The sequence below is a fragment of the Mobula hypostoma genome, chromosome 25 (genome assembly GCF_963921235.1).
Source record: "Mobula hypostoma chromosome 25, sMobHyp1.1, whole genome shotgun sequence".
Lineage (NCBI taxonomy): Eukaryota > Metazoa > Chordata > Chondrichthyes > Myliobatiformes > Myliobatidae > Mobula > Mobula hypostoma.
This window is the reverse complement of record NC_086121.1, coordinates 3,566,110-3,591,375: the sequence shown is the minus strand read 5'-3', so window position 1 is coordinate 3,591,375 and position 25,266 is coordinate 3,566,110. Positions and strand designations below refer to the sequence as shown.

The following is a 25,266-nucleotide window of genomic DNA, read 5'->3' as shown; positions in this document are numbered from 1 at the left end:
CATACCCTGGAATGTCCAGAGGTATTCAACCTCTGTTTTGAATAAACTTAAGTGGTACGTTAGGGTGGAAATGTCAAATGTTGGAGACAGCAGCTTTAAAGTGATAGACTGACAGCTGAAAGGAGATATGCACAGCATGATTTTCTTTTTACAGAGTGGTAGTTACCTAGAACATGCTTCCCAGGGACGCTGTGGAGGACCAGTTTTGTATGATTACAAATGCCGGCAGTGTTCCCAATGATATGGTAGTGCAACAGTTAGTTAACACTGTACAGCAACCCAGGTTCAATTCACACTGCTGTCCGTAAGGAGTTTGTACGTTCTCCCCATGACCATGCAGGTTTCTTCTGGGTGCTCTGATTTCCTCCCACATTTCAAAGACACATAAGTTAGTAGGTTGACTGGTCACATAGGTGAAATTGGGCAGCGCCAGTTCACTGGCCTGGAAGGGTCTGTGGCCATACTGTACTTCTAAAAAGTAAAGTGAAGTCTACACCCACTGAATGAATCAGAAATAGGTTTATTATCACTAACATATGATGGGAAATTTAAAACACAAGAGATTCTGCAAACACCAAATATCCTGAGCAACACACACAAATGCTGGAGGAACTCAGCAAGTCAGCAGCATTTACATGTTCATTATGTGCCATGGTATATGACATGGATGATCATAGTCTTTCCATGACCATGATTGTCCTTGGCAAATTCTTTCTTTGTCATTGTCTTCTTCTGGGCAGTGTCTTTATAAGACAGATGACCCCCACCCCCCAAAAAAAAAGTATGACAATACTTTTCAGAGATTGTCTACCTGGCATCAGTGGTCACATAACCAGGATGCGACATGCACCAACTGCTCCTGAAGCTCCACATAACCCTGATCCGGTGGGTTGGGGGGAAGCTAAGCAGGTACTACACCTTGCCCAAGATTAGTGGAGGGAAGGAGCACCATACCTTCCACCTCCTTTGGTAGAGATATCTCTCCAAGCCACCACCTACATCTATGGAAGGAAATAAAGTAAACATTTCAGGCCAAGACCTTCATCAGGACTGACGTGAAATTTGTTTTGAAGCAGCAGTACAGTGCAAAGATGAAAACAGTGCACATAAAAAAGGAATGATGAGGTGGTCTTCCCCTTTCCTTTCCGGTCCTGAAGAAGGGTCTCAGCCCGAAACATCAACTTTTTTTTATTTCCATAGATGCTGCCTAACATGCTGAGCTCCTCCAGCATTTTGTGTGTGTTGCTTTGGACTTCCAGCATCTCAGTGTTAATGATGAAGTGTTTTTTTGTGGATTCATGGACCATTCAGAAATTTGATGGCAGGGAAGAAGCTGTTCATGAATAATTTGAGTGCGGGTCTGCAGACTCCTGTACCTCCTCCCTGATGAGAAGAGGACGTGCTTCAGATGGTGAGGGTCCTTAGTGATGGATGCCGGCTTCTTGAAGCACCAGCTCTTGAAGATGTATTGTCTTGGTATTAGTTTATTATTGGCACCTGTGCCAAGATGCAGTGAAAAACTTGTCTTGTTCCTGCTGATCAGATCATTACACAGTGCATTCAGCTAGAATGATGTAAAACAATAACAATGCAGAATAAAGTGTAAAAGCTTTCGGAAAAAGTGCTACGTGGGTAGGATGGAGATAGCAGAGATTGAAGTGGCTGGAATCTAAAGCAAAAATCATACTGTCAGAATCGGGATGAAGGGTCTCGACCTGAATTGCTGACTGTCCATGTCCTTCCACAGCATTTCATTTTTACATTTGGGTGGGCTATTAAAGTTAAAGAAAAAAAAGATTAGCTTTATTTGTCACATATGCATCAAAACATGAAATGTGTCATTTACGTCATTGACCAACAGTCTGAGGATGTGCTGGGGGCAGCCCACAAGTGTTGCCAAGTTTCCAGCACCAACAGCACATGCACACAACTTACTAACCCTAACCCATTTTTCTGTTTCGTGGATGTCTGTGAAGAGTAATTTCAGGATATATACTGTATACATTCTCAGATATTAAATTGAACCATTGAAACATACATTGTTGGAATGTGGGAGGAAACCCACAGAGTCACAGGGGGAATGTACAAACTCCTTAGACAGCAGCAGGAACTGAACCCCGGTACTGTAAAGCAATGCAATAACTGCTATGCCAGGGTGCCACCCCTACTGGGTGCCAGTGCTGGGGAAAAATGCTCTTCAGATCAGAATAAAAAGGTGATTGAATCAGAGGGGTGTAAAGTATATTGTATTTGGCACATTTTGGAATAATTCAAGGATCAAGGGTGTGGTTCCAGGATTAAATGGCTTGTCATATGAAGAGTGTTTGATGGCTCAGGGCCTGTATTTACTAGAATTCAGAAGAATGAGAGGTGACCACATTAAATCCTATCAGATGGTGAAGGGCTTTGATGGAATGGATGTGGAGAGGATGTTTTTTATAGTGGGAGAGTCTAAATCCACAGTACACAGCATCAGAATAGGAATAGAATGGAGATGAGAAGTGGTGAATCTGTGGAATTATTTGCCACAGTTGATGGTGGAGGCCAAATCATTGAGGCAGTGGTTGATTGGTCAGGGCATGAAGGAATACAGGAAGAAGGCAGGAGACAGGGGCCGAGAGGAAAAACAGTCATGATGAAATGGTGGCGCACACTCAATGGGCCAAATGGCCTAATCCTGCTCCTATCTCTTCTGGTTTTCTGGTCCAAAGTACATTTGTTACCAAGGTATGGATACAGTATACAACCTTGAGATCTGTCCCCTTGCAGCCACACAACAACCACACAACAAAGAAGCACCATAGAAGCTGCTTAAAGAAAACCCTCAATGAACAAATCATACCAACAAAACAAGGGAACAAATAACACACAAAACATTAAACATCAAACCGTAGAGTCCCCAAAAGTGAGTCCACAGCCATGAAGCGCCAAGGGGAGTAAAACCAGCCCAGGAGCCAATGACTGGGGCCACAGCCATCGAGTCAGTCAGTTCAGCGCTGTGTCAATGGCTTCAGACCACAGCCACAGATAAAGTTCCGCACTGAAATATTCTGATAAGATTTTACCTAGAGGAGAAAATATTCAAGGCACAATCTGATCGCAGTCTTTCTGAATACAGCATTGCAATGTCTTCAGACTACTGCAAATCAGTACAGATGTGTTCACATCTGCACAGACCAGTAAATTGTGACAGCTTCATACACATTAAAAAGTTAATTCATGCATGAAATAATTCCAGTGTTGCTAGAAAGCACTGTGGATTATTTTTGCCCTACTTCACAACTTGAAATTGTTCAGCACAAAATGCTGAAGGAACTTGAAATGTATTGCTCATTGATTTATTATTATTTCTTTCGTTTTGTACTTGCACAATTTGTTGTCTTTAGCACACTGGTCAAACACAAAAGTTGGTGTAGTCTTTCATAGATTCTGTTATGATTATTATTCTATTATGGATTTATTGAGTATGCCCGCAAGAAAATGAATCTCAGGGTTGGATATGGTGACATATGTACTTCGATAATTACCTTGAACTTTGAGCATCAAATGGAGGGGAAGATACAGTCGACAATTTGGGCTAAAACCCTTCATTAGTCCTGGAGAGGATGGGGGAAGATGCCACATTAAGGAGGAGGAGGAACAAACTTACAGGTGATTGTGAGACCAGGAGAGGGGGAGGGTGGAATGAAATAAGATGCCGGGAGGTGATAGGTTGAAGAGGTAAAGGGCTGAAGAAGAGGATCTAAGCCTACAGACCACCACAAATTTTTCATATTTCCATCTTAAGTAATTAGATATATAATCATAAATCCAATCGGAGCAAGCAGCACAATTTAAATAGTGAGCACAAGAAATGCTGCAGATACTGAAAATCCAGAGCAATAACCACAAAATACTGGAGGAACTCAGCATCAATGGAGGGGAATAAACAGCTGACATTTCAGGCCGAAACCTTCATCAGGACTGATGAATACCGAAGATGTTCACATTTCAAACCAGCAAATTTCGATGTTCTACTCTAGTCTTCCACAAGATGGCAATCAAAGCCTTTGCTAGGTTATAAAGTGACACCGACAGTGTTGATTTTGTTCAGTGTGACTGATGGGTGTGTTGTCCAGATTGTGAGATAACTGCGAGCTGCCAGTGGCACTTGTATTACCAGTAATACAAATAGTAGTAGTGCGATCACTGTTGGTACCTGTTATCATTATTCTCAATAAATATATATTCTGTTGGAAAGCAAATGTGAGGCATTCATAGCTGGGTGAAGAGATTGGGGTGGTGAATATTTAGCTATTATACAACAGAACTACTCTGGAGACAGGATCTTTACAGATGGGGCATATTTTGGGAACGAGTTGAGCCTTATAGCATTCATGGCAGGAACAAATGTGTCCACATTTCAGAAAGACACAGTTCCGCTCCCTGATCAGGCAGCTGGCACATGCACTTTGAGGGACCTCTCCTTCCGTCAAGCCCAGTTCCTGGATGCGTCGTTTCTTCATTGCCAGCTTCTCTTCCTCCTCCCTCGTCTGCTCCTCTTTCATCTTGTGCTGTTTATACTGCCGCCACAATGTATATGATAGAGCAGCACATGTTACAATTCCAAACACAATAGTCAAGACTTTCCACTGCGTTACCTTGGCCTTGTGCTTCTCAACGAGAGACTGAAAATTGAGTCTGCAGATGAAGTACTGAAGCCCTTGCTTAGGAGGCTGAAGTTTTATAAGATTATTGTCCAAAACAAGTTCACCAACTCCTGTTACTACATCGCCAACTTTGAGCATTTGTTCCATCTCTGTGATCCCCTTCGGTCGCTCACCGCTAATATAATGAACGATGATGTTAGGGAGCGTCTGCACTACAGGGTGGAACTTCTTGTACACGGTTTCCAGGTCCAGTTCGGATGATGCCAAGGGTTTCATCACCCTCACTGATACACCAAAGTTGCCATCAGTCAGAAGGTCAAAGGGTACAGTGTTAGTCCTTTGATGTAGAATCTTTTCACAGTCATTCCTATCAAAGGAAAAGAATCAAATCAGCAGTTGAAGGAACTGACACAGTAAAATCTTGCTCATGTGTAATCTCTTCTCATCAACCACAAAAGTTTATTTAACCTACTTCTGCTCTTTCCAAGAAAAATATATTCAATTTCCCAACTGAATTTTTTGTTTTGTTTTTCCAAAATGCATCACTAACACAGGACCATAAGACATGAGCAGAATTAGGCTATTCAGTCCATCGGGTCTGCTCTGCCATTTTATTATCCTTCTCAACCTCTTTCTCCTGCCTTCTCCCCATAACCCTTGATGCCTTTTGACCTGTGGGTTTCCTCCAGGTGCTCCGGTTTCCTACCACATTCTGAAGACATACGAGTTAGCAGGTTAATTGGACGCTGCAGGCTCTTGGTGCCAGAAGAGCCTGCTACTGTGCTGTATCTCTAAATACATAAACAAACAGACAAATAGGTGTAAGGTGAAAGAGGGTAAGCTTAAGGGACATGTGTAACCTGGCATTTAGATGATAAGACGTAGGAGCAGAATTAGGCCATACGGCCCATCAACTCTACTCCATCATGGCTGATGTATTATCCCTCTCAACTCAATTCTCCTGCTTTCTCCCTTACTACAAGAACCTATCAACTTCTGCCTTAAATATACCTATTGACTTGGCCTCCACAGCCATCTGTGGCAATGAATAACATGGGAACAATTAAATAAGGTTGACGGCTCAGTGACAAATTAAGGGTTGAAAAACAATTCTCTGGACTAACATCAAGTGAGTGAAGCAGATAAATGGTTCTCTTTGCAACTCATCTGCTCTGTAACGTACAGGTCACCCTGCCCGGCTTATTTTCAGCTAGTGCTCCAAATAGAGTCATGGTACCACAAACTGTCGTCAATGGCAGATGGAGATCAATCCAGAGAAGTGCGTAGCTTGAAAGGTTATCTTGGTTGGCCGAACAGCCCGTTTCCATGGTGTGTGAATCACTAACACTAAATGTACACCAAAACTGTATACAGTAGTGGATAGGAAAGAAGGCTGTCATAGGTTACAGGATTGACAGGTTGTAGAGCTCAGCTGATAAGTGGAAGATGGAGCTAAATCCAGAATAAATAATGTATATTTTTTTAAAAAAGATACATTAGGGACATTCAAGAGACTTAGAAAAGCAGAGGATTATGAAGGAGGGAAGGGTTAGAATTATATACATGGGTGAAAGCATATTTTTTGAGACAATTCATCTGTGAAATTGATATTTGGAAACATGGATCAGGTGGATGAGTGGCTCTAAAGTTTGTTACTTGCTTGAGTAGATTATGCTCAGCTGTGTAACAGAGTTCACCCCATGAACTTAATATGAACAAGGAATTTTATTACACCGTTGTCCACATGACAATAAACTAATCTGATTATACAAGAGTAAACATGCAGTTTGTAGGTATATTCCTGGCACCAAGGGCTAAAGCTGGCTCACACTAGGACAACCACACTGAATTGCAAATGTTAACCATTTTTTGATATTTTTAATAGTCTTTGAAGAACATAGTTGAAAACTGATTTTTTTTCCTTTGCAATAATGAACTGATAATTGACTCCAATTGATGCTTTCATTTTAACCTGAAAATTTATCCCCACATAACTGGGAAACTAAAGTAACAATAATAATAGGTTTATCTACAGAGCACTTTTCATGTAGATGAAGTAGTTCAGAGTGCTTTACAATGGGGGAAAAGTAGAAATATGAAAATAAAATAAAAATAAACATAAAAATAAAAGACAAGAAGATGTTAGTTAAAAGGTTAAACAAATAGGTTTTGAACTGGTGTTTAAAAGTGTCAACTGAGTCTGCAACCCTTATAGCCTTAGGCATTGAATTCCACAGTTTAGGAGCGTAGTTCAAAAAGCTGACCTGTCAATTATCTTCTAACCATTAGACCTTTGGGTATAGGAGCCAAATCAGGCCATTTGCCCCATCGAGGCTACTCCACCATTTCATCATGGTTGATCCATTTTCCCTCTCAGCCCCAGTCTCCTCTGAGGGAGATTGTTTAAATTTAAGAGATCGGCAGAAAAATCTGCGCACTCGAGTAGGATTATAAAACGGAAACAATTCTGTGACATACTCTGGTGTTAGAACTTTGAGAGGTTTAAAATCAAGTAAGAGACCGTTAAAATCAAGATACAGGAGGCCACTACAGAATAGCTAGTATGGGAACGATACGTTCCCTCATCCTGGTTTTGGTTAAAAGTCTAGCAGTGATGTTCTGAATGAGTTGAGGTTTGTGAATAAAATATATGGAATACTTTATTTTTAATCAAAAAGTTGTGATTTGCAGTTCCAAATAGCACAACTATCAGATTAGAGCTAAAACAGATGACAACAGATACTGCTTCTGGTATTGGTTAAAATAAAACACAGAATTGCTTAGCAGATCAGGCAGAATCTGTGAAGAGGCAATGTTCCAAACTTACTCTTCAATCATATACGACAGACCACGTGCTCAAACTTACCAAAGGTGCGTAGTCCGATTCCACACTGCATTGTGCTCTTTTAAAACCAACCGATGTATTACCCCTCTGCAACCGTCCACAAACTGGCTGTTCAAAATCTCATTGACAGGGGTAACCAAACCTAAAACAGAATTAAAGCTGTCACTCAACAGCAGTAACCTATGACTTGTATAGATAGCTTTTCTATAATCTGAGCACACATTCACACTGCATAACAGACCATAGTAAAGTTTCCAGCTAATGAATGGTTACATGTGGAATATGAAATGTTGCTGTCGGAGATACATTACTCCACAGGCTGCCACCCTCAACAACACTATCAGCATGGACGTCTGTGTCATACAGCGAACTCCAGAACTTGCATGGCAGTCTGTCCGAAGGTGTCCTGCATGCAAAAGCAAGTTTTTAAGCAATTTGATGAGTGTTAAATATTACAGGACCTCCCTGAATGTGAGAAATTTAATTAACAAGCATGGGGGCTAATTTTCCAAATAAATAAATGTTTAAATCTTTTAAAATACAGTAGTGTAAAAGTCTTGGGCAGACGTACTATATATTGTAAGGGTGCCTAAGACTTTTGCACAGTACTGTAGTAATTTTATGTATTGTACTGTACTGCTGCCACAAAAAACAAATTTCATGACATATGTGAGTGATGATAAACCCGATTCTGATGTGGGTCTCTATGGTGGACTGAGAGTGAGAAGGGGGCAGGGAGAGGGGAATCATGGTCGGGAAAAGGGAGAGGACAAAGGGAAGAAGTGGGAAGCACCAGAGGGACGTTCTGAAATAATCAATAAACCAATTGTTTAGAATCAACAGACTTGCCTGGTATCCCAGGGCTGGGTGTGTCTGCACCCGTGGGCCCCTCCTCCCAGTCCCTGGCACTCCTTCTGTACCCGTCCCACACCCCTCCTGCAGCGCCCCACCCTCGCCATTTCTGACATCCTTTTCCCCCCTCCCTTCTACAATGCGCATGGAGTAACAGAAACACAATCAGTATGTCAGTGGAGCAGCGACACCTCACAGCAGCAGTGGCGGAGGGAAACGGTGGTGGTTACGTTTTAAAGGCAGGACCAGGCTGAGGGTCCTCCTTTAACTTTGGCTTCCTCAAGTAGGTGTTGAGATTTAACTGGCTTTTCTTAAGTTTCCTTTTATGAAGCAGTTCTTGGTTGCAGGAAATCACATTGAGAACACCTCTCTTGGCCTTATTGCTTTGCTTCCAGACAGGGTCACTATCGATGAACTGGTCCGTGATTTGTGTGAGCGTGGTGAGGCTAGTGTTCAGGGATTTTGTGGTGAGGTTTCTTGCTGGTGTTTCCTCTTCTCCATCTGTGTCCTCAGATTCACCCAGGATGTGTTGCTCTGCCAATTCTCAAAGCTCTTCCTTAATAAGATTCTCACCACCATCATTAGCATCCTCACACCGTATCACTTGCAGTTTCACATCCATACTAATGCTTTCCAAGTTGACAGATCTACTACTCTCACTGAATGTTGCAGGCAGTTTTTCACACATTACGGGTGGAAAAAGATGGAATAAATTGGCGAGGGAGCAAGAACATTTACACACACAGGGGAAACTGAGCTTGAACTAAAATGTGATTAGCTGTGAGTGGCTCAGAGTGCGTGTAAAGCACTCTCACTGGCTGATTAAATGTTTATTGTAGTGGCAGCTGCGCTTGAGAAGTTATACGTGTTGTTTAGAATGAATTTTTGTCATTTAAAAAAATTTCAGTAAGAATTGAATAATCGCAGTGTAACCAATCAGCTCTATGCAGGGTAGAGCTATGTGAGGTCTGAGTGTATACATGCGTATACTGTGTAGAGTACACGTATACTGCTGCCACATAAAACAAACTTCACGATATATGCCGGTGATATTAAACCTGATTCTGATACAACACCTCTCTAGGACTTGACATAGTTAAGGGAGCATGATAGTGTAGCGGTTAACATAATGCTATTGAGGGCTGGAACCCTCGGCACAATCGTTGGTGACTGTAGGGATGCCCTACCCGCCTGCGCTGCGTAGGTTTATTGTGAGGATCAGTGCACATGGTCTGATTCCACTCTTTCGGCCAGGGGACAATCCACAGTGGCACGGCGAGCTGCGGCGACCAAGGCTGGAGGTTGAGTATTGGAGTTTTCCTTCTTCCAGACAAACTGCTTGGCGAGGCTAACGAGTCCCATCTACCCAGGTTTGGAATCAGAGTTGTCCTTCTCCCAGGCTGGCTGATGAACCACGCAGTTATACCACTGGACACTCAGTCACGCCATGACAGAGGAAACTCCGTAAGAACAGGGACGCCACGTGAAGGTGTTGCTGAGCGCACAGTAGTGTAGGAGAGGCCTTCTGCGAGTGACCTTTTGCACGGCAAGCCAAACAGCAGACCTGTGGCAATCACTACACCTGGAAAGGAGAGGCAATGGAAGACAGTCCACCTTCCTTAAGCGATCAGGACATCTAGCACAGGACTCACCCGACCCCATTACACTATTACACTGTCAGCAATCACCATTCAGGGTTCAATTCACACCACTGCTTGTAAAAAGTTTGTACATTCTCCACATGACCATGTAGGATTCCTCTGGATGCTCCAGTTTCCTCCCACATTCCAAAGGTGTATCGGTTCATAGGTTAATTAGTCACACTGGTGTAGTTGGGCAGCATGAGCTCGTTGGACTGGAAGGCCTTTTACAGTTCAGTATCTCTAAATAGTCCCAGATTGAATAAGAATTTCAGGCTGCTAATTCCTTTTGGACAAAGGAAATATGTTTCAAACGCTTGACCCACTACTATCAGGACGGAGGTACAGCAGTGTCAGGACGAGGACTGCCAGACTGGGTACAGCTTTTTACCTCAGGCTGTGAAATGAATGAATACCCTGTCACTAATGACTAGGGTATTAGGGCACTGAGCTGTTTACTTGTGCTGCACACTTCACATGAATTTTGAATTATATTTTATTAACTTATGGTAATTAACAGTTTATGTGCTGTGTGTGAAATGTGTTTTGTGTGTGCGCCGTGGTCCAGAGGAATGTTGTTTTGTTTGGTTGTACACAGTGGCATGCAAAAGTTTGAGCACCCTTGGTCAAAATTTCTGTTACTGCTAAGCGAGTAAAAGATGACCTGATTTCCAAAAGGCATAAAGTTAAAGATGACACATTTCTTTAATATTTTAAGCAAGATTACTTTTTTATTTCCATCTTTTACAGTTTCAAAATAACAAAAAAGGAAAAGGGCCCGAAGCAGAACTTTGAGCACCCTGCATAGTCAGTTCTTTGGCCGGCTGGTGGTGTAGTGGCCTCAGCGCCGGATTTCGGAGCGAAGGCTCCCAAGTTCGAATCCAGCCGGCTCCCCAGGCACACTTTCCATCCATGCTGGGTTGAGCGTCGAGCTAGCAACCGACCTCATAAAAAAGAAATTGTCTGCTACAGAGACATCAACAGCAAAATGTTGATGGCCTATGGTCTATCATGAGATTAAAAGGCAATTTCCTTTCCTATAGTCAGTACTGAGTAACACCCCCTTTAGCAAGTATCACAGCTTGTAATCGCTTTCTGTAGCCAGCTAAGAGTTTGGGGGATTTTCACCCATTCTTCCTTGCAAAAGGTTTCTAGTTCTGTGAGATTCTTGGGCCGTCTTGCATGCACTGCTCTTTTGAGGTCTATCCACAGATTTTCGATGATGTTTAGGTCAAGGGACTGTGAGGGCCATGGCAAAACCTTCAGCTTGTGCCTCTTGAAGTAGTCCATTGTGGATTTTGAGGTGTGTTTAGGATCAGTATCCTGTTGTAGAAGCCGTCCTCTTTTCATCTTCACTTTTTTTTTTAACAGACGGTATGATGTTTGCTTCCAGAATTTGCTGGTATTTAATTGAATTCATTCTTCCCTCTACCAGTGAAATGTTCCCCGTGCCACTGGCTGCAACACAAGCCCAAAGAATGATCGATCCACCCCCGTGCTTAACAGTTAGAGAGGTGTTCTTTTCATGAAATTCTGCACCCTTTTTTCTCCAAACATACCTTTGCTCATTGCAGCCAAAAAGTTCTATTTTAACTTGATTGTTCCACAGGACTTGTTTTCAAAATGCATCAGGCTTGTTTAGATGTTCCTTTGCAAACTTCTGACGCTGAATTTTGTGGTGAGGACGCAGGAAAGGTTTTCTTCTGATGACTCTTCCATGAAGGTCATATTTGTGCAGGTGTCGCTGCACAGTAGAACAGTGCACCACCACTCCAGAGTCTGCTAAATCTTCCTGAAGGTCTTTTGCAGTCAAACGGGGGTTTTGATTTGCCTTTCTAGCAATCCTACCAGCGGTTCCCTCAGAAAGTTTTCTTGGTCTTCCAGACCTCAACCTGACCTCCACCGTTCCTGTTAACTGTCATTTCTTAACTACATTATGAACTGAGGAAACGGCTAACTAAAAATGCTTTGCTATCTTCTTATAGCCTTCTCCTGCTTAGTGGGCATCATTTATTTCAATTTTCAGAGTACTAGGCAGCTGCTTAGAGGAGCCCAAGACTGCTGATTGTTGGGACAACGTTTGAGGAATCAGGGTATTTATAAAGCTTTGAAATTTGCATCACCTAGCCTTTCCTAACGATGACTGTGAACAAGCCATAGCCCTGACAAACTAATCAAGGTCTGAGACCTTGGTAAAAGTTATCTGAGAGCTCAAATCTCTTGGGGTGCCCAAACTTTTGCATGGTGCTCCTTTCCTTTTTTTCCACTCTAAAATTGTACAAAACAAAAATAATACACTAATCTTGCTTAAAAGGTTGAAAAGAATGTTTCATCTTTAACTTTATGACTTTTGGAGATCAGTTCATGTTCTACTCACTTAACTATTCACAGTAACAGAAATTTTGACCGGGATGCCCAAACTTTTGCATGGCACTGTATATGCACAGTCGGATGATAATAAACTTGAGCTCGAACTAATGCATTGTGCCGGAGCCATTCCAAAATCTTGCAAAAACTGTGTTTAAAAATCAGAGCACAGTGAGATGGGAAGCAGAATCTTAATTACCACTAAAGGTCAGTGCTTCAGGAAGAGAGTCAATATACCAGCATCTACTGCTAAAAATCTGTGTCAGCCATAATCCCTTGGTGCTTCAGTTTTCATGTAATGAATCATGCAGCCCAGTACAGATTAAGTAATGACAAAGACACATGGCTTTGCTGTGCACACAGGAGATTCTGCAGTTGCTGGAAATCCAGAGCAGCACACACAAAACCCATGGCATTCATTGCCACAGGCAGCTGTGGAGGCCAAGTCATTAGGGTACATTTAAATCGGAGGTTGCTACATTCTTGATTAGTCAGGACATCAAAGGTTACAGGGAGAAGACAGGAGAATGGGGCTGAGAAAGATAACAAGTCATCCATGATGGAATGGTAGAGTAGGCTCAATGGATCAAATGGTTTCTATGTCTTATGGGCTTAAAATGATGGAGGAAATCAGCAGATCAGGCAGCATCTACGGAGGGAAATCAGCAGCTGACATTTTGGGCCGAGACCCTCATTCAGGAATGGAAATGAAGGGGGAAGAAGCCAGAATAAGAAGGTGGGAGAAGGGAAGGAGTACAAGCTGGAAACTGATAGCTGAGGGGAAAAGTGGGTGGGTGTTGGGGTTGGAATGAAGTGAGAAGCTGGCAGGTGATAGGTGAGACCAGCTGAGGGGGAAGGTGGATGGGTGGGGGGGGTGTTGGAATGAAGTGAGAAGCTGGTAGTTGATAGATTTTAATGCAATATGAGCATTTGGGTGCCACAGTGGTGTAGCAGCTAGTGTGGCACTATTACAGCTCGGGGCCTCAGAGTTTGGAGTTTGGAGTTCATTCCCAGCGTCCTCAATAGGGGAATATGGAATACGTGGGTTTCCTCCCACAGTCCAACGACGTACCAGTTAGTAGGTTAATTGGTCATTGTAAATTGTCCTGTGATTAAGCAGATGGGTTGCTGGGTGACGTGGCTCATCGGGCCAGAAAGGCCTGTTCCGCATTGTATCTCAGGATAAAATAAAAATAAATTCAGAACTTGCGGGCTGAGTCAAAGGAGCTGTCTGCAGGCTGTGGAGCTGAGAAGCTCTGACTGTACGTGTGTTTGGGAGGGAGCAGCTCACACAACAGTGGATAGTCAGGTATGTCACAAAATCACAGAATCAGAGTTATAGAGAGCAGAATGAATTTGAGCCTACAGAAAAGAGAACTTCTCCAAACCTACAAATATCCAAACCTCAGCACCAGAAGACACCAGAGCAGAATAAGGCCATTCAGTCCATCAATTCTGCTCGGCCATTCCATCATGGCAGATTTATTATCCCTTTCACAATCAGGACATCAGATTCAGGTTCATTTATTTATCACACGTACATTGAAACATACAGTGAAATGCGTCATTTGCGTTAACAGCCAACACAACCCAAGGATGTACTGGGGGCAGCCTACAAGCATTGTCACACATTCTGGTGCCAACATAGCACGCCCACAACTTACTAACCCCAGCCTATACACTTTTGGAAGGTAACAGGAAACCAGAGCATTCAGAGGAAACCCACATGGTCACGGAGAAAACATACAAACTCCTTTGCCAGTGTTGGAACTGAACGCAGGCTGCTGGCACCGTAATGGTGTTATGCTAACCACGGCCAGCCCCAATGCTCTTCTTCCAGAAACTATGATGCCCCTACTAATCATGAACCTATCAACTTCCGCTTTAAATATACCCAATGACTTGGCTTCCACAGCTTCACCACCCTCTGGCTAAAGAGATTCTTCTTAATCTCTGTTCTAAATGGACATCCTTCTATTCTAAGGTTGTGCTCTCTGGTCCTAGGCTCTCCCACTATAGGTAACATACACTCCACTGTTAAGGACAAATTATTGAGTACATTAAAAATGGAGGTTGATAGGTTCTTGATTAGTCATGGCATCAAAGGTAAAGGAAAGAAGGCAGAGGAATGGGGTTGGGAGGGAGGAGGCAGAGGAACGGGGTTGCAAGGGAGAGGAACGGGGTTGCGAGGGATAAGGCAGAGGAATGGGATTGAAAGGGAAAAGGCAGTGCTTAGCCACCACTTTCTCACAGGCAATTAGGAATGGGTGATGAATGCTGGCCTTGCAAGCAATACCCAGATCTCCAAAAATGAATGCTCAACAGACACTTTATTAGATACTTCTTCCACTCTTCCCCCCATTTCCTAATTCTAACTTCTCCACTTCCTTTCCGGCCCTGAAGAGAGGTCTCGGCCCAAAATGTCAACTGTTTTTTCTTTTCCATAGATGCTGCCTGGCCTGCTCAGTTCCTCCAGCATTGTGTGTGTGTTTCTGTAATTCTGTCTCTGGATTTCCAGCATCTGCAGGATTTTCGCATGTTTGTGACTTTATTAGGTACACCAGTACACCTGTAGTTAATGCAAATATCTAATCAGCCAATCATGTGACAGCAACTCAATGCACAAAAGCATGCAGACATGGTCAAGAGGCTCAGTTGTTGTTCGGACCAAATAGCAGAATGGGGAAGAAATGTGATCTAAATGACTTTGACCATGGAATGATTGTTGGTATCAGACAAGGTGGTTTGAGTATCTCAGAAATTGCTGATCTCCTGGGCTTTTCAGACACAATAGTCTCCAGTATTTACAGAGAGTGGTGTGAAAAAACAGAAAAAATCTTCCCGTGAGCAGCAGTTCTGTGGGCGAGAGCAGCTTGTTAATGAGAGAGGTCAGAGGCAAATGGCCAGACTGGTTCAAACTGACAGCAATTAAATAAGCACACGTTACAACAGTGGTGTGCAGAACAGCATCTCTGAACCCACAACACGTCAAACCTGAAGTGAATGGGCTACAGCAGCAGAAGACCATGAACATAAACAAAGTGGACACTTTATTAGGTACAGTAGGTATATCATAAAGTGGCCACTGAGTGTACACAATGCACATAGTTTAGCAGTTATAATAACACTAATAACTTGTACCTTCTACCACAGCGTACGGAAGGCATTTCCCTGGTGCGTTTAACAGAACAGACTTGAGGTCTTGATCCAATGGAAATCTTGGTGCTTCCTAAAAATAAACACATTTTATTTAAAAAAATCAAAAACATATCAACCATAGCGGGGCCACTGCACAGCCTCCCAATCAAGGACCATCATCGTCCAGGACATGCCCTCTGCTTATTGCTACCGTCAGCGAGGAGGTACGGGAGCCTGAAGACAAACACTATGTTTCAGGAATAGCTTTTTATGATGAGTGAGATACAGTACAGAACTGGCCCTTCCTTCCAGCCCTTTGAGCAGCACCACCTGGCAACTCCCAATTTAACACTAGCCTAATCACGGGACACTTTACAATTACCAATTAACCTACCAACTACATCTTTGGACTGTGGGAGGAAACCGGAGCACCCGGAGGAAACCCATGGGGCCACGTGGAGAATGTAAAGACAGCAGCCTTTCCACCATCAGATTTCTGAATGATGAACCCATTGTACACTATCTCACTATTTTTTTTTCATTTTTGATCTCTTTTTGCACTGATTACTTAACATTTTATATATACACTCCTTATAATTTACAGTTGTTTTTATTACATATTGCACTGCAGCCGCAAAACAACAAATTTTATGATATATGCTAGTGATATTAAACCTGATTCTGATATGTCTTCCCAAACTGCATGGATTGAAATGATCCCACATTACAATCAAAGATACCAGTTGTACAGATCAGAACCAAAAATATCCTTAAACACAGGCTGTAACTATAGTGAAGTGAATCTATGTTACTTGGCACTTGTTCTGACAATGAACCTGCAGAGTAACGGTATGTGGCATCCGACAGCATACAGGAAGGCTCTACAATGGGTATTCAGAACTGCCCAACACACTAGCAGCATCAGCCTACTCACCTTCAAGGGGATATATACAGAAAGGTGTCAGAAATGGGACAGTAACATCATGAAGGATCCCACCCACCCTGCTCATGAACTGCTTGTCCCACGCATTCACAGATGAGGGTAGATAACATCCACACCAGGGTCACCAGGCTCAAAATCAGTTACTTTCCCCAAGCAGTAAGGCTGATCAACACCTCCACCCACTAACCCACCCCTCCACACCCCACCAACCACCTGTCAGTCACCTTATGTGTGCCTTCCAATCTGTGCCTTGTAAGGCATGAAAATGCCCGACGCAGGCCTCCCACGGTCTGAGTCGACGTTCCCTCCCTCCCACCTTATGTACAGACACTCCTGTGCCGCGTCATTTTATGGACATACAATCTATATATACAAATGAAGTACAAACTCTTTTAAATCATTGTGTTCTTTATCTTGGGTTTTTTTTGGTGCTGCATCGATTTTGTGCAGGGAGAACGTACAAACTCCTTACAGACAGCAGCGGGAATTGAACTCAGATCACTGGTGCTGTAAAGCATTGTGCTAAGCACAACGCTACAGTGCCACACAATGTACTAGTCCGTCTTCAATATATACTGCGATAGCTCTCACAGCTCCCTTGGATAGTATTACAAACATTTATTCCCCTCTCAGTGTAAAAACTTCTGATGTAAATGAGCAATCTCTTTTATTTTGACATGCAATCTGTGACAAACACCAGCTCTGCATCTTACCTGTCACATCCTGAAGAATTCTATACACTTAGAACATAGCACAGTACAGCACAGAAACAGGCTCTTCGGCCCACAATGTTGTACTGAACCAATTAAATTAAATTAGTAATCACATGGCCAATTAAACTAATCTCTTCTCCCTACACAATGTCCAGATCCCGCCATTTTCCTCACATTCATGTGCCTATCTAAAAGGCACTAAAGTTTCTGCCTCTACCACCACCCCAGGCAGCACGTTCCAGGCATCCTCACTCTCTCACCTTAAATGCATGCCCTCTGGTATTAGACATTTCAACCCTGGGAAAAAAAATTGTCTGTCTACTCTATGCCTCTCATAATCTTAGTCTCAGATCTGTCTCAGAGAAAAAAACTCAAGTTTGTCCAATCTCTCATCATAGCACATACCCGATAATCTAGGCAGCATCAATAAGATCACTTATTATTCCTTCCAACTTCAGCCTACAGAATGGTGGCGTTGTAGTTAATGGAACAGCACCAGTGATCGGTTCAATTCCAACTCTCCCTTTAACGAGTCTGTACGTTCTCCCCATGACTGTGTGGGTTTCCTCTGGGTGCTTCAGTTTCATATCACACACCAAAGACACATGGCTTAGTAGGTTAATTGGCAGTGTGGGCTCATGGTTGCCGTGCTGTATCCTACAACAAATCTGCATATAGAGAGGAGGTGCTGAAACTGCCCGATTGGTGCAGGAACCACGACCTATCAGTCACCATCAAGATGACAAAAGAAATGATAATTGACTTCAGAAAGGCAAGAGCTCCCGATCAAGTTCCGCTATTCATAAATGGTGAGGTCGTGGAAAGGGTGTCCAGTTTCAAGTGTTTCGGGATGAACATCACCGAGGAGCTCTCTTGATAGTAGGGAAGGCACAACAGCTCTATACTACCTGAGGTGCTTAAGGAGAGCTAATCAGCCTCAAAAATTGCTGGCCAACTTTATCAATATATGATAGGGAGTATACAGTACTGACATACGGGATGAATGTGGGACTCTAGTTGCAGCAAGACAGATCACAAAGCACTCCAACATGTGATTAGGACAGCTCAGCACATCATTGGGACTCAATTACTGAACCTGGAGACAATCTTCAGCTCTGACACCTACAGCGCACTCGTAATATCCTTAAAGACCCATCCCACCCCAGACACTGTTCAATCTCCTGCCATCTGGGGATCTTAGCCAAGACAATAAGACTGAAAAACAGCTTCTTGCTGAGGGCCATTGTACAGGTGAATAATACTACGCCCCCGCTTGCCAACAGCCTTTGAGTGTTACGGACCATCAAAGTCACTTGTTGCATGTTAGTACGGGAATTTTTTTTTAATTAAGCCTTACTGCATGCATTGTAAATATCTGCTTTGCATGGACTGGAGTAACACCACAATCTCGTTCTCTTGAGCAATGACAATAAAGTTCTATTCTATTCCATCTCTAAATAAAGACCTGTTCTGCTCAATCTCTCCTCTCTGACAAACCTGCCAGCTAGGGAACCAATCTGGTGAACACTTGCTACACTCCTTCTGTCCTCAGTGCCTCCTCTGTCAAGATGACACAATACTCCAGATGGAGTCTCAGCAGGCTGTACAGAATTACAGCCAGTCATGTCTGCTCTCGTCTTCAAATCCTCCAGCACCAATTCCCTGAGTGCCTGCTGGACCTGTGTGACACAAATCCCCGTCTCTTCAAAACAACTTCTCCTTTCTCTACTTACCTTCTTACTTCTTCTCACCTGCCTATTACTTTCCCCTGGGTCCCCCCTCTCCGATGGTCCACTCTCCCCTCTGATCAGATTCCTTCTTCTCCAGCCCTTTGCCTTTCCCATTCACTGGCTTCACCTATCACCTTAGAGCTATCCTTCTTCCCTCCTCCCAACTTTTTATTCTGGAGCCTTCCCCCTTCCTAACCAGTCCTGATAAACTGCCTCAGCCAAAAACGTTGACTGTTTATTGATTTCCATAGATGCTGCCTGATCCGGTGAGTTCCTCCAGCATGTTGTGTGTTGTTCCTCCCATCTCTACTCTTCTACCAAAGAGGGCAACCGCATCTTATTCCCCACATTCTATTCACTTCTCTACATCTCTCCTAGACCTTTTGGGAGATTTGTTCCCTAGAGCATAGGAGAATGAGGGGCAATTTGATAGAAGTATTCAAAATTATGAGTATTCTCATCATGTACCATGTTGTATGATGTGGGCAATTGTGGTCTTTCCATGACCATGATTGTTCTTGGCAAATTTTTCTACAGAAGTGGTTTGCCATTGCCTTCTTTTGGGCAGTGTCTTTACAAAACAGATGACCCCAACCATTATCAATACTCTTCAGAGATTGTCTGCCTGGCATCAGTGGTCGCATGACCAGGACTTGAGATATGCACCAGCTGCCCATACAGTCATCAACCACGTGGCTTCGCGTGACCCAGAGATTGCCGGGGGGTGGGGGGGCTAACCAGGTGCTACACCAGGGGTAGGCAACCTACAGCCTGCAGGGCAGATCCGGCCTGCGAGCAAATATTGGGGTACCATGCTTATCCAGCCCACGAGCAATTTTTCCTTATTCTGAGTGTTTCACGCGACCATACTGATGGACATGCATGGTGTCTTGTTACATTGGCCCCAGGTTCCGTTTTGTTCCAAACCAAACACTGGTATATACGAATGACGGGAAGGCAGACTACCTTATTAATATGTATTAGATGCTCTCCGTGCACGCACAGGTTTTCAGATGGGATCGTTCAAATTTGTAATCAGAAACAGCGTCACTGTGTTTTAACAAGAAATCCATGCTAAATATCCAGATATTTACAGGTGCTACGATACTTGTTGAATAACACGCGTTTCAAAATAAAATCGAAGAAAAAAATTCCACTGGCAATGAATGCAAAACGCAAGAAGGTGGACACTGAGTGCCGAAATTTCCAAGACACTTGGACACTAGATTACTTCTTCGTCAAGTAAGCTAGGAAACCAGTTTGTCTCATTTGCCTAGAAAATGTTGCTGTGAAGAAGGTGGCAAATATCAGGCGACATTACGAGGGCCGCCATAGTGGAAATTTTAACAAGTTTACTGGGCAAGCAAGGAAAGATGAAGTTGAGCGAATGAAGGCTAGTTTCAGAAAACAAATGTCATTTTTTGCCAAGAAAAGCAGTGAAAATGAAGGAAATACCCGTGCCAGCTACGAAGTCTCAAAACATATTGCAGAAAAGATGAAGCCTTTTACAGATGGAGAGCTTGTCAAAGAATGTTTACTGGCCATGGTGGATATTGTTTGTCCTGAAAAGAAATCTTTATTTGCATCTATCAGCCTGTCAGTAAGAATGATCACATGGCAAGTTGAAGAAATGTCAGATGTTAAAAATTGTTTAAGGGATGCCTGCAACAAATTGCAATTTTTTTTCAATTGCACTTGGATGAGAGCACAGACTTGAGAGACACTGCTCAACTTGCAGTGTTTGTGCGAGGAGTGACCTCAACTTTTCAAATTTTTGAACAGTTTATTCAATTAATTCCTATGAAGGACACAGTTACTGGAGCAGACATTTTTGAAGCTTTGTTGAAAATGATGTCAGAAATGAAATCAATATGTCGAAGCTAATTGGCATCACAACTGATGGGGCACCAGCAATGGTGGGACAGAACAAAGGCATCACCGTATTGCTGCAAGGACAAATGGAAAACCTTGGAATCGCACAGAAACTGGTTAAAATTCACTGCATTATCCATCAAGAGGCATTATGTGCCAAGGCTTTGAAATTAAAGGATGTTATGGACATCGTTGTGAAGGCAGTGAATCTGATCCTATCTCGTGGATTGAATCATCGCCAGTTTCAGCAGTTTTTGTTGGATTCGGAGGCAGAATATGGGGACCTGGCACATTTCTGCAAGGTACGCTGGCTTAGCCGAGGGGCAATGCTGGAAACAGTATCTGCATTGCACGAAGAGGTGGCAATATTCCTGAAAGCAAAAATGAGGATGCTTCACATGTTCGTGATCCTGATTGGCTTGCAACCTTGGCATTTCTTCAGGACATTACACCTCATTTAAATAACTTGAATTTACAACTTCAAGGAAAAAAATCAGCTGGTACATGAGATGTATGGTCATACTGTGGCCTTTGAAAGAAAGCTGCAATTGTGGGAGTACCAGCTTCAAAAAGGAAATTGTGCACATTTTCTCACTTTTCAAAAAAAGTAAAGCACAAGATCCAGGCATTTTTGTAAATATGGCCCAAGAATCGAGAAAAGAGTTTTCATCTCGTTTTGCTGATTTTCGCTTGCATGCAAATGAGTTCAAGCTGTTTGCTACTCCATTTCATGTGGAAGTGGACACTGCATCAGAAATTTTTCAAATGGAATCGATTGAGATGCAGTGTGACAACATATTGAGATCGAAATTTCATCCTGAAGATGTGTCAGTGCTTCACTTCTATAGAAAGTATATTCATCCAAGTGGAAAGTATCCTAACTTAGTGGACCATGCAAAAAAGATGGCATCATTGTTTGGCAGCACTTATCTGTGTGAGCAATTATTTTCAAAAATGAAGCACACCAAGAATCATTTGAGAACAAGATTGCCTGATGCCCATCTGGATAATGTCTTGTTCTTGGCATCAACAAGTCTGACACCCAACATTGAGAAGCTTTCAAGCAACAAACAACAAGTTTCACATTGATTTATCGACTGCTTAATTTTTTCTTTTTTATTATACTTATCACCATTCAATGCATCATGTTCATATGTTTTATGTTTAAAGATTCTTTGTGTCCTTTCAATAGATACAAAAGGTGCCTTGATTGAAACAACTTGCAACTAAACTGAGTTTTTTCATTACTAATTGGCATCCTTGGTTAAGCACAAATGATTTTCTATCATGCGTTATTCATTAATTTGAGGCAAAACATAACGAGATGTATTTAAATGGATAATTCCCATATTTCAAGTTTTTTTAAGGCATTTATCTGGCCCACCATCCGCTCATTAATACGCAATCTGGCCCACAGAGGCAAAAAGGTTGCTGACTCCTTGCTACACCTTGCAGGCTAGCGGTGGGAAGGAGCACCTTACACCTCCTTTGGTGGAGACGTACCTCCACCCCACCACCCGAATGAGGGGGTACAGACAGGGTAACTGCAACACACATCAAAGTTGCTGGTGAACGCAGCAGGCCAGGCAGCACCTGTAGGAAGCGGTGCAGTCGACGTTTCAGGCCGAGACCCTTCGTCAGGAGGGTAACTGCAAGCAGGCTTTTTCCACTGAGGTTGGGTGAGACTAGAACGAGAGGTCATGGGTTAAAGGTGAAAGGCAAAATATTTAAAGGGAACCTGAGGGGGTAACTTCTTCACACAAAGAGTGGTGAGAGTGTGGAACGAGCTGCAGGCAGAAGTGGTGGATGCAGGTTCAATTTCAACACTGAGTGAAGTTCGGATAAGTACATGGATGCGAGGGGTATAGAGGGATATGATCCGGGCGCAGGTCCAAAGATTAACATTTGGCATAGACTAGATGGGCCAAAGGACCAATTTCCGTGCTATAGTGTTTTATGACCATATCCCTGAAGTCTCCCTGCATCCTCGTAAGAGACCTTAACTATCATTAACACAAGAGATTTTGCAGATGCTGGAAATCCAGAGCAACACACACAAAATGCTGGAGGAACTCGGCACTACAAACATCATCTATTGAGGAGTAAAGAGTCGTCGTTTCGGGCGAGACCCCACCCTGGGCCGTCATCATCATCGCATGGCCTCAGCCCCCACCCCACACCCCAGGCAGTCCGCTCCCCCGGCCCAGTGCTGACCTGCAGGTGGCGGGCGGCGGTGCGGGCCTGGCGGAGCCTCCAGTAACAAAACGCGGTCCCGGTCCCGGCCGTGGCCACCACTCCGAGACCCAACAGCACCGCCATCGCCCCACTCTCCGCCACTTCCGCCCGTTGCCAAGCAGCCGTCAGCGATGCCCCGCCCCTTCCGATCGAGACTCCTCCAAGACAGGTGGCTCCGCCCCTTCACACGCTGTCCCGTCTCCAAGATTCGTGGCCCCGCCCCTTTACTCATTACCCCGCCCCAGACTGGTAGCCCCGCCCATTCACTCACTACCCCGCCCCCAGACTGGTAGCCCCGCCCATTCACTCATTACCCCGCCCCCAGACTGGTAGCCCCGCCCATTCACTCATCACCCCGCCCCCAGACTGATGGCTCTGCCCCTTCACCCCCCCCCCCCGCACACCCCCTGGAATGTTAATGTTCATAATTAACCCCACCCTGGGGCTTTCGGCTCTGCCCCTTCACTCATTGTCCCCCCTCCCAGGCTCGTAGTCCCCACACTTGCTGTCCAACCCAAGTTCAGAATAAACTTATTACCAAAGCACATTTATGTCACCATATAAACCCCCGAGATTTATTTTCTTGCGGGCATTCACAGTGCATACAAGAAACACAACAGAATCAATGAACTACCTCACTCAACAGGACGGGCAAACAACCCGTGTGCAAGAGGCAACAGACTGCAAATACAAAGGAGAAGAAATATAAATAATTCAAATAAATGAAAAGCCTGGGGCTGGAACTGTTTTAGATTTTTGATTTTTTCAGATTTTGGAATATATAATGAGATAGCTTGGGGTCGCCATCATTCCCGACTCTGAATTTACGTGCTACTGGTAAGCAGACTTTGCCTTACACTTGTTGATCACACATCTGTACTTAACAGTAAAACTTATTACATACCATTAATAGAATGAAAATATAATGTGTGCAGGGTAATAAAAGCAGCATAGTGGCATCGGGAGACACTTGAATCAGCTGATGTACAAAAACTAACAACGACAGGCTTTCATTCTCCACCTACGATGCCGTGTCTTGATTAAGAGGTTACAGTACACCGTATTTGTATTCTACTGTTTTTAGGTTTTATGTAACGTATAAAAACAATCAGCATCGTAGACTTATTCTGGTGTTAGATTTACACCAGCAACACTTTAAAATCTTACTGCTTTATGTAAGGTACCACAACAATCAGCATCATAGAGTTTTTCTAGTGTTAGATTTTTATGATTAGCAGGCATTATCGTTGTGTCTTTTCTTAAATTCCTGCAGCCAGCATGCTAAACATTTACAATTATCTTCAATATTCATTTCATTGTGGTTGGTCTTTGCTTTTCCATGATCAGCATACCGATAAGTGGCAATATGTTCACTCCGACACTGATAATACACGATCAAGACCTTCATTTTTCACTTCATGCAGTGTTTTTCTATCTTTCATGAACTTCTGTTCATTACATATGTAATGTCACTTCTCAGAACTGTCTGTGGAGCACAGGGACCTGTACATCGCCTGGGAACCTTCCCAGCGCCTTGTGGAATTTTCCATTTGTGAGGTCATGTGAGCACTCAAAAAAATTCAGATTTCAGAGGTTTCTGGATTTTGGAGTTTCGGATAAAGGGTACCTAACCTGTCCTAATATATATAATGAATAAATAAGCAGTAAATTTCAAGAACATGAGATGAAGAGTCCTTGAAAGTGAGTCCGTAGGTTGTAGGAACAGTTCTGTGATGGGGTGAGTGAAGTTGAGTGAAGTTATCCCCTTTGGTTTAAGAGTCTGATGGTTGATGGGTAATAACTGTTCCTGAACCTGGTGGTGGGGTTCCTGAGGCTCCTGAACCTTCTTCCTGATGGCAGCAGTGAGAGGAGAGCGTGGTCTGGGTGCTGGGGTGGGGGTGGGGTCCCTGATGATGGATGCTGTTTTCCTGCAACAGCGCTCTGCGTAGATGTGCTCAGTGGTGGGGAGGGGCTTTACCCGTGATGGACTGGGCCATATCCAATACTTTTTGTAGGATTTTCTGTTCAAGGGCATTGGTGTTTCCATACCAGGCCATGATGCAACCAGTCAATATACTCTCTACCGCACTTCTATGGAAGTTTGTCAAGGTTGTAGATGTCATGCTGAATCTTCGCGAAGTTCTAAGGTTTCTGCCCGTCTCATCTCTGGTCCTGACGAAGGGCCTGGGTTTGACTCCTGTGCCTTCTCCCCACCACCATGTCGATTTCCTTCGGGTGCTGCAATTCCAAACCCGTACGGATGTGAGTGTCAGAAACATGGT

General features: G+C 43.5%; 1 protein-coding gene across 1 annotated transcript; it reads right to left on the bottom strand.

The window, feature by feature from the left end:
* Nucleotides 1-367: 367 nt before the first annotated feature.
* Nucleotides 368-23,089, bottom strand: mul1b (mitochondrial E3 ubiquitin protein ligase 1b). The gene is made up of 4 exons (XM_063033413.1): nucleotides 22,964-23,089; nucleotides 15,495-15,582; nucleotides 7,516-7,636; nucleotides 368-5,016 (listed from the first exon to the last, which is right to left on the bottom strand). Exons 1-4 carry the CDS (start codon nucleotides 23,066-23,068, stop codon nucleotides 4,290-4,292), a joined length of 1,041 nt encoding a protein of 346 aa, XP_062889483.1. The 5' UTR covers nucleotides 23,069-23,089; the 3' UTR covers nucleotides 368-4,289.
* Between the last annotated feature and the right edge of the window lie 2,177 nt (nucleotides 23,090-25,266).